The following is a 9920-nucleotide window of genomic DNA, read 5'->3' as shown; positions in this document are numbered from 1 at the left end:
GCACTTTTCAGAAGGAGTCTATCCTAGGCAAGTTGGGGAAGGCTGGGAAGTTTGGGTTCATAGCCTCAAAGCCCCCTCTCTTTTTCCTCTTCTCAGAACCTGTCCTAGACCCCAGATGCCTGCTCCCAGGAGATCTGAGTTCTAGTCTTGACACTGCTCCGACCCGCCTGAGACCCTGGACAGCACGACATCCAAGGACAGCCAGACTCTGGACTGGCCAGGGGCCCGTGACACTCTGTCCATGCCACACGGATGTGCTGGCGAGGCCAACCCCAGACTCTCCCAAGAAGCGAAGCCAGGCAGTCAGGGACAGCACAGGGGCGAGCAATCTGCAGAGAGAAGGAAGGGCCCAGAAGCCTCAGGCAGGCACCCTGGGAGAATATTCTGGGCAGTAAATGGGATAACATTTGTGAAATGCTCAGCACAGGCCTTGGCAACTCTTGTGATTACTTTCATGATCTCAGTGGTTAGAGATGCCTTCGATTCTGAATTATCACAAGTCATATTCAGGCCTCCCTTTGCTGGATTCTATTAAGTCCTGATCACAGAGTAGAGCTTCCTGGGTTTCGATTGCCAGATGTGTCCTGAGTCCATTTCTTATGATCAAGAGAATTGTCACAACTCCTATGTCATCACCTCCTGGAAACATACCTGCTTGTCATCATCTTCCCTCCTCTCCATCCATCCATCCATCCATCCATCCACTCTCCTGCTTGGTAAATACTTCTAGAACACCTCCTTGTGCTTGGTCTTGTTTCAGTGTGAACCAGCCATAATCTTTGCCCTGCTGCAGGTCTACTCTTACCCCGAAATCTTTCCAGACAGTTGAGCTACATCTGGTTCTATGACTTTTTCTGGTCATGTGCAATAGTCCTTAAAGACTGCCTGACCCTTCCCTGTGCTCCTGCCACCCCAGTGCCCAGCCCAGTCTGGGTCTTTTCTGAGTGTGCCTGGAGGAGGGCAGCTCTCCCGGTCTTCAATGCCTCCACACCCAGTGCCCAGCTCACCAGGCCAGCAACCCCTCCCTGCTGCACCTCTATTGCCAGGCACCCACCCAAACAGCTCTTTCAAAACCCAAGAGATAGGTAAACTGGGAAACGGCTGGCCTGGTGAGCAGCCATAAAAACCCTGTGTACTCCCGGGTGGCGCAAAGATCAAAGCATCCTATATCAGGCTAGATGGGTAACCCTAACCACCTTTTACCTGGATACAGCATCCCACAGTTTACAGAGGCGGTTCCCATCTCCTGGCGCCTTTCATCTCCCAGAAGGGGCCCCGCCACAAGGACACTGAGACGCAGGATATGACATAACCATCCAAAGCCACGCAGAAAGTAAACGGCGGCACCAGGATTTGAACTCAGGTCTCCTCACATTTAATCTGATGCCTTTTCTAAAGGCCCTTCATCTGGGGTGGGGGGGTGCGGTCAGGAAACCTGGCTCCCAGGCCAGTATTCACGAGTCTCTTGAGTGACCTTAGCTAAGTCACTTCCTCTCCCGGCTGCTGTTTCCTTCACCGTAAAGTGGGGAAGGCTGTCATGCTCATGAGATTGTTGGGAGGATCAAAGCAGATGATGGGTGGAAACAGGCTGTGGAGCCGGGCTGCTCATGGGAAGCCATACCCACCGTCCCCTACCAGGACCTATGAAGGGCTCCCAGGAGGGACTGACTCTGGCTCATGGATACTGAGTAGCATTTTACCACCTGTTTCCAATACCAAGCAGGTTCCTTCTGCTGCCTGGAGAGAAATTTCAATTCAGTTAGAGCAAGCGATTACTCAGTACCCCTGTGCCTGGCCCTCAGGGGTTTAGAGGTGAACAGAACACAGTCCGCCCCAAATAGGCTTCCTGTCTAGAGAGAGCATAAATTTGCAGGAAAAGGAAAGTAACATTCTACAGACACCTGCTTGGGGCAGGCATTGTGCATCACGCCCTCTCGTTCTGCGCTCGTAGCAAACCTGTAAGGATTAGACCCATTTTGCAAAGAGAGAAACTGAGGCTCAAAGAGGTTAAGATCACACAGTATTCGAACACATACCTCCCTAACTCCAAAGCCCAGACTCTTTCTACTACTCTGTGAGGCTGTAAGAACCTAAGATGAAGGAAATTGGGGTGTGTGTCGTCAGCACACTGGGGACCTTGAGAGAGGGAGAGTTGATCCCTGGAAGGGTCCCTGGAGGAGATGGCATGTGAGCAGGACTTTGGAAGTCACAGATTATTCTGAAGACAGGATGGAGAGATTGTGGTCCGGGGTGAAGCTGTGTGTGAGAAGAGCCTGGATGTGGGGAACGAGGGATGAGGGGGCTCCTGGGGTACGGAGGGCAACACCCTGGCTGAACCAGAGGGGACCTAGAGGTGAACCGTGGGGAGCAAGGCTAGGAAGATGGGCTAGGTCCTGTTTCTAAAGGACCTTGAATAGGGAGCCACGGGGAGCCATGGAGGACTGTTGAGCAGGAACGTGGCTCCCTCGAAGATTTAGAGTTTCAGGAAAACCTTCCAGGAGATGGAGGGTCGTGAGCAGGGTCCTGGAAAAAGAAGATGAGGCTAATTAAGATCCACCCCCTATATTTGGCATCTAGTTTCCCTCTGTCGTCAAATCATTCAAAAACACTGAACGCACTTTCTGTGGACCAGGCTCCGTGGTAAGCATCTCGTGCAATGTCCCATGTCACAACTCTAGGAGATAGACACTGTTGTCAGCTTCGGTTGCAGATGGGGAGACTGGGGCACAGAAAAGTGAAGTGGCTCGCCCAAGGTCACAGGGCTCATAAAAGGTGGGGCTGGGTTTGAACTCAGGCCGTTCCTCTCCCAAACCCATGGCCCTTCAGAATGAGAGCAAGAGGGAAGCTCTTCTTCAGAATAGACCCTAAGATGACCTCCACTGCAGAAGGCTGGTCACAAAGTCTGGTGGAGACTCAGAGGTCAAGTGGGCCCGGCCCCTCCCGCCTGGGTCTCTATCCTCCGCTTGTGCTCCGGAGGGTGCATTAACTTCCGAGCCCGCCAGGTGGCAGTGGGGAGACTGGCTGCTCGGAGCCTCGGCCCAGCCCAGCCTCCAGCTCCAAGTCACAAAGACCCAGGGCCTGGCGGTGGCGAGCAGTGAAGCACAGCGAGACTTTCAGGGGATCCTCCCCTCCTGCTTGCTCCTGGCCACAATCCCTGCCGCCTCTGCCCTAGAGGGGCACCCAGAGTGGAGCTGGGTTTGCAGGTACCTTCAGGTGAAGCAGGAAGAAGGCACAAAAGGTTGCCAGGTTTATGGCCATCCTGTCCCCGGAATAGTACGCAGCTGATAGCAATACTGCTGCATGAGAGTTTATAACAACCGAGGGAAATGCTCACTCCACAGTGCTAGGTGGAGAAAAAATAGGACACGGCGTCGTGCATTCGGTAAGATTCTAATTATGTGCAAAATACTTGAGTCTAGAAAAATGCCTGAAGGGAAATGGATCAAAACAACATGCACAGTGGCTCTCAGGCTGGGGAAATTATGGGTGGTTTTTGTTTTCCTTCCGAGCTCCTTTATATCTTCTTTATTTTTACCAGCGGATGTGTTCCACTTTTATCACGAGGTAGAAAAAGTTTTCTTAAAAGAGAGGGGAAAGATACTAGCCGTCAATAAGATTTTTTGGTCTTTCAGTGGTCACCTCCTCCAGGAAGCCTTCCGTCTCCGGAGGGAGGTAGCGACTTCCTCCTCTGTGCCCTTCTAGTGTTTGGACAGCCTGTATTAAGGAGCACGTTTTGCTCCATAAGGTAATTACTGACGTCAGTGTCTAAATCTATGCTATTCAATATGGTGACCACTAGCCACTAGCCACATGTCACCAAGAGCAGAGCACGTGAAATGTGGCTGGTGTAAATTGAGAGATGCTAAAATATGAAATGCACACCAGATTTCAAAGGCCTAGTATGAAAAAAAGTATAAAATAGTTCATTATTTGCATGTTGAAATGGTTGTTATTTTGGACATACTGGGGTAGATAAATACATTAAAGCAAACTTCACCTGTTTCTTTTTCTTTTTTTGAGGTGGCTAACAGAAAATTAAAAAGTTACGTACGGGGCTTGTATTATACGCTGCTGGACGGTGCTGGTCTGTGAGTTTCATGAGGAAAGATCTGCGAGGAAAGATCTGCCCTTGCCAGGGCAGGCCCAGAGAGGGAAAGGGCCCTGTCCAAGGCCTCACAGCAAACTAGTGTCAGAACTAGGACTTGAACTCCCCCGGGCCTCGCACTAGCTCCAGCTGTGGTCTCACCCACAACTGGCTGTCCCCCCGCCATGGGTCCTGCCTGTGGGCAGAGAAGGGGCCTTAGGATGGGAGTCCGAGACCTAGTTATGCTGTGAGGTGACCCCTGTGCCTGTCACTCAGCAGAACACATTTCCTTTTCAGAAGGCCCTCAGGAAGAAGGCCTCAGGGGGAGTGGAGGGGGCCAGAAATTGGCATCCCTGGTGTGGGGGAGATGAGGATGCAGGTTTTGCTGTCTCCAAAGTGGCCTCAGAAAAACCATCTCGGTCAATGCCCTCATTCTGCATTTGTGGCAAGTAGGGCCCAGAGAGGGTGAGTGCACTGCCCGAGGTCACACAGTTATTCTCTCCTTATAATCCCCGATGGTGGAGCGCCTGGGTGGCTCAGTGGTTGAGCGTCTGCCTTTGGTGCAGGGTGTGATCCTGGGGGTCCTGGGATCGAGCTCTGCATCGGGCTCCCGGCAGGGAGCCTGATTCTCCCTCTGCCTGTGTGTCTGCCTCTGTGTGTCTCTCATGAATAAATAAAATCTTTAAAAAAATAATAATTCTCGATGGTTCCCCATTGTGCTTAAAATACAATCCATATTCTTTCTCCCTGACCTAATCTTCTCCACACTCCAGTTGCTTGCCATGCTTCAGCTACTATTCCTAGAAGGTGCTCAGGATATTCTCACCTCAGGGTCTTTGCATTTGCAGTTCCTACCTGTGGGCAGAAAAGGGGCATTAGGATGGGAGCCTGAGACCTAGTTACACTGTGAGGTGACCCCTATGTCACTCAGCATAACACATTTCCTTTTCAGAAAGCCCTCTTTTTCTATACTTTTACATGGTGGGCCCCTCATCATCCAGGGGTTGGCTGTCATGTTTGTTTCAGTCTTCACAGAGGGTTTCTCTGATCCCCCCCAACTAGAGAAACCCCTTCCCCAGTTACCCAAGGTCTTATCACCCTGCTTTAGTGTCTCCTTGGCATCTATCACTATCTTAATTCTCGCGTCCACGTAGGTCTTATACGACAGAAGGTGGGTTCTAGAAGAGCAGCGTCTTCTCACAGCTGGCCTTGCCTCCCCAGTGTCTGGCATGTAGGAAATGCCCAATTAATGTTTTTTTGTTTTTTGGATTTTTTTGACAGAGAGAAGGCGGGAGTGGAGGGGAAGAGGACACCAGTAGGGGGAGAGACAGAGGGAGAGGGAGAAGCAGGCTCTCCACTGAGCAGGGAGCCCGATGCAGGCCTTGATCCCAAGATCCAGGGATCATGACCTGAGCCGAAGGCAGATGCTTAACCGACTGAGCCACTCAGGTGCCCCCTAAATTAGTGTTTATTAATCAAATTTGATTGAAAGAGATCTGGACAAATCCGGTCACTGCAGGCTAGTTCCAGCTGTACCCCTACCCCCAAATCTGCTGTGTGTCCTTGGGTAAGTACTTTTTTCCCCTCCCTGGAAACTTTTTTCCCCTTCTGAGAAATGGAGCTTCCACTGCTGCCAGGCTGGCTGGCAGGATAGGCTGGTTGAATTAGCATCAGTCGAGCTGATGGGTGTGAACACTGCTTTGTAAACTGTTAAAGCGTGATTGCAAATGTGAGTAGCTGTTGTCATTAGACAAATGAAGTTAAGCCGCCTGGTCCTCGCAGCTGAGGGGATTGGGTCAGGTGCTCTCTGGGGGCCTCCCGTCCTGCGAGTGTATTGTTCTGAGTCCGGGCACTGCCTGCAGGCGGCTCACAGTCTGCAGGGGTTGCAGAGATAAGATGCAAATCAGAAACAAACAATCTGAGACACCCGCAAAGGGCGGTAGGGGGCTGACCATCTTTCAGGAAATAGAAAAGTGCAAAAGCTCAGAGAGGGGGTGAGGCCAAGGTCAATTAAAGCTCTTGGTGGGGGGTGGGGTGGGGCCAAATCTAAGCTCTTAGAGTGGAGGGGGCGCCCTGGCAGAGGGAGCAGCTGGGACAAAGGCCGGCTGAAGGCAGTTGCCAGAGACCAGTGAGGAGAGGCCCGGCCAGACTGCAGAACCCAGCCTCCCTGTCGGATCCCAAATAGGGACTAAGATATTGTTTTAGGGAGACAAAGATGGGAGAGGCTTTATTATTATTATCACTATTTTTCTTTTTAGCCAGTTAAAGCCCTTGGACTGCTCTGTATTTAATTATATAATGTTGAGTAAGTCACTCCCGTCTATAGGCCTCAGTTTCCTTATCTGGGCGGAGGGGATGTGGGAAGTTGATAAACGACTCCCCGAGTTTGATGCAACCGTGAAAGGACCGAGAGGGATTAGAACCGGGATCAGACAAGCCTAGGGTTGAACCCTAGCTCCGACTTGCCATATGCTCTTGGACGAGTTATCTGGTCCTCCGTTTCCTTATCTGAAAAGGTCAGCACCTGCCTCACGGGGTTAAAAGATTCAGGGCACAATGTATACACAAAGCTTAGCCTAGTGCCTGGTACCAGACCCGCAATCAATGCCACTGCTGTTCCTATTTTGGGTCAAAGAGGGAGGTACCCCTTTGTGGTGGGTAGAGGGTGACAAGGGCCCCCGGGGAGAGAAACAGAGCAGAAGAGCTGGATCCACCCAGCACATAGTAACAGGTGCTCAGGAAACATCTGTTGATTTGGGAAGAGACGAGACGGGGCACCTGGATGTTGGCTCCAGCATGTGCGCTAGCTCGGGGTCGTTCTGCCCAGGAGAGGGACTCTTGCCCCAGGATGGGCCAAGCTCAGCATCCCTCAAACCCTGGGTCCCCTGGAAAGTCTGACAAGCAAGAACTGAAAATAAAGGCCATCCCTACCCTAGAAGATCTTGACCCTGGTCAAGGAGGAATCCATAGGCTTGAGAGGGGGGCATCCCCCACCCCCCAACTTCTTCCTCTCCAAGCAGTCTTTCCCAGCTGGCAGGGCCCACTTCCTCCTGGTGACCTTCCAGGAGTTGGACTCCCAAAGCTTCAAAAGACGACCCAATTTCCCCAACCTTAGATGGAGTCTCAGAGTCTGGGGGGCCCTTTCGTTGGTATGGACTGTAGGGTGGGCTCCGAAGGGAGGGGATTGCGGGGACATTTTGATAGTTTGTAGGACAAAGGGACAGGAGAGGTCTGGGTGGTGTAGAGCGAATTTAAACCATCTGTACCTCTACTGGGCTCTTACACCCACTCCACAGAGCAGGAAGCTCCTGGTTAAGTCTTGTTTGTCAGGAGGCAGCTCGCAAAGGCCAGGGGCCCTGCCTGGGTGATTCCCGCAGGCCCCCTGCAGCCTGCCCATCATCCGGCCTCCGCAAAGCCTGTTAATGATGATGGTGATGAAGGCTGTCAGAGCAGGGCCGGGCCCACAGGGATGGAAATGGGGTTGTGTCCTCCCCGAAGGGACTGCCATGCACAAAACCATGGCTGCACAGAGAGAGGTCCATTCCATGGGGGGAATGAGGCTTCCCCAAATACCGCCCCCCCATCTGCCTCTTTCACCCCAAAACTGCATTAGGAACAAGACGAACGGAGAGAGAAACCTAATGTACAGATAGAAGGGTCTGCGGGGAGAGGCTCACGGGCTGGCTCAGAACAAGGCGGGGAGGTAGGCCTGGGGTCTGTCTGCCAGGCCCGGCCCCCCCCCCCCCCCCGCTGGAGTGACCCCCCCCACCCAAGGCCCTCGTGTTAGCGCCAAGGCCCTGTCTCCCAGGCGGAGGCCCCAGCCCAGCCCCAGCGCCTGGGAAAGCCGCCTGTTTTGTTCCCATCTCCACCCCCCCTTCTCTCTCTCTCTCTCTCTCTCTTTTTTTTTTTTTTTTTTTTTCATTCATTGCAGTTCGGTCCCTTTCGGAGCCGCAGGGACCCGGGTGGCAGGGCTGAGGCAAGGGGGTGGCACTCCCGGCCCTGACAGGTAGGGCCAGCCCTCGCTTTGGGCAGCCCCTTCCCCGCCCTCCCCCCCCCCCCCCCCCCCCGGGGTCCCCTCTCCCTGCCCCTGTCAGCCGCGCCAGACGCTCTCCGGCTTTGCAGCATTCAATAAAAATTCAGAAACATTTGGGCTGAAATCGCTGCTTTATCTGGAGGAGCCACAGCGCCGGGAGAGACCACTGCTGCGCGGGGGGAGCTCGGGGTCCCCGGCGCCCGCGCGCGCGAGGTCTCTGCGCCCTGCGCCCGCGCCGTGGCCCCGGGGGCTCCGCGGGCGCGCGGGGGGCCCGGCTCGGGGGGCGCGCGCGGCCGGGCGGGGTCCCGGGCGCGCGCGGGGGGCGGCGGCGCGGCCGGGCTCCCCCCGCGCCCGCGGCTCAGGTGGGCCGTGCCCGGCGCTGGCGGAGCCCGGGTCCCCGTTCTGCCCGGGCTGGATGGCTCATTCTGCTGGCTGCGCGGTGGCGGCGGCTGTGTGTGCGCCGCGCCTCGCCGCCCCCCCCGGCCCCCCCCGGCCCCCCGAGCCCGGGGCGCGCGCTGCCGCCCGGGTCCCGCGGCGCGGCGGCCCGAGGCCCCGGGAAGCGCAGCCATGGCCCTGCGGAGGCTGGGGGCCGCGCTGCTGCTGCTGCCGCTGCTCGCCGCGGTGGAAGGTGAGCGGGCGGGCGGGCGGTGGGGGCGGGGAGCGGCGGGCACGGGCCGGCGTCGGCGCCCACGTCCGCCCGCCGCCCGCCAAGTTTGCCCGGGGGCTCGGCCGGCGCAGGTGGCCGCGGGGAGGTGTGTCCGGCCGCGCGGGGAGCGCGGGGAGCGCGGGGAGCGCGGGCGCCGGGGAGCGGCGGGCGCTGGTGGACGGTGCCAGGGGGAGGCGAAGGGACCATCTTGCCGAGGCTTTGTAGCCAGCGGGCGAGCGCCGCCCAGGGCCGGGGGTGCCCACGCGCGCCCGCCGCCCCGGCCCGGGCACCGCCCCCGCCCCGCGCCCGCGCCCGCGCCCGCGCCCGCCCCGCGCCCGCCCCGCGCGGGCCTGGCCTGCCTCGCCCCGGCGTGGAGGGGCGCCCGCCCCGGGCCCGGCGCGCGGTCGGGGCTGCAAAGTTTGGCAGCGAGCGGAGGCAGGGAGGCCCCGCGGCCGGCCGGGGTGGGGGCCCCGCGGTCTGCGCCCCCGGGACGAGCGGGGGACCCGCGCCAGCCCCCGCGCCGCCGCCTGCCCATCGCCCGCGGCGTACAATGGGGTCCCCTCCCCGGGAGGGCCGCGGGGGGGCGCGGGGGGCCGGGCCGTGGGCATCCCTCCCCGCGCCGGCCTCCGGGCACCCCTGCGGCCCCCGCCCCGCCGGCCGCACAGCCCGGCGTGGCCGCGGGAGCCCCGGGAACTCTCCAGCTGCCGCCAGGGCCGGCCCAGATGCTCTCGCCCCGTGTCGGGCTTGGCCAGGGTCGCTGCCACCCTCTCGCCGCGGCTTCGTGGCTTCGTGGCTTCGGGGCTTCGGGCGTCGGTACCGCCCGGCCCCCAAGGGGTCGGGGTGGCGGCCGGGTCCCCCCCGAGCCAGCTCGCTCTGGAGGGAAAGTTCGTGGGATCTGGGTGTGTCCACCAGAAATGGCCAAGCTTGCAGGGCAAGGAATGAACGTGAATAATGGTTCTCATGTGAACTGCACTTTACAGTTTCCAAACCGCTTTACGGTTTATGAAGTACTTCGCACTATATGCAGCTCTCTCTGGTTTACAACGTGCTGTACGGTTGACAAGGGTACTTTAAGCTTTGCAAAGTGCTTTCCCACCCACAATTTTGTTGGATTCCCCCAAGTAAGTCTTGCACGGAAGCCAGGTGGGTATGACTGT

The 9920-nt window shown here is 57.1% G+C and overlaps 1 protein-coding gene across 4 annotated transcripts in view; it reads left to right on the top strand.

Annotated features, from left to right (window-relative positions):
• Positions 1-8580: 8580 nt before the first annotated feature.
• The window catches only part of EPHB2 (EPH receptor B2), a 184864-nt gene continuing 183524 nt past the window's right edge, over positions 8581-9920 (top strand). For 2 of the 4 annotated variants that reach the window (XM_072750824.1, XM_072750822.1), the window contains exon 1: positions 8583-8745. In XM_072750824.1, the coding sequence (XP_072606925.1) occupies positions 8685-8745 (61 nt within the window). In that variant the 5' untranslated portion in view covers positions 8583-8684. Of the gene's footprint in view, positions 8746-9920 lie in introns of all 4 variants that reach the window. The other 2 variants (XM_072750825.1, XM_072750826.1) reach the window with 2 other exon arrangements.

This window comes from Vulpes vulpes, chromosome 2 (genome assembly GCF_048418805.1).
Source record: "Vulpes vulpes isolate BD-2025 chromosome 2, VulVul3, whole genome shotgun sequence".
In the NCBI taxonomy this organism is placed as follows: Eukaryota; Metazoa; Chordata; class Mammalia; order Carnivora; family Canidae; genus Vulpes; species Vulpes vulpes.
The sequence above is the reverse complement of the archived record's forward strand: the minus strand, read 5'-3'. Positions and strand labels throughout refer to the sequence as shown.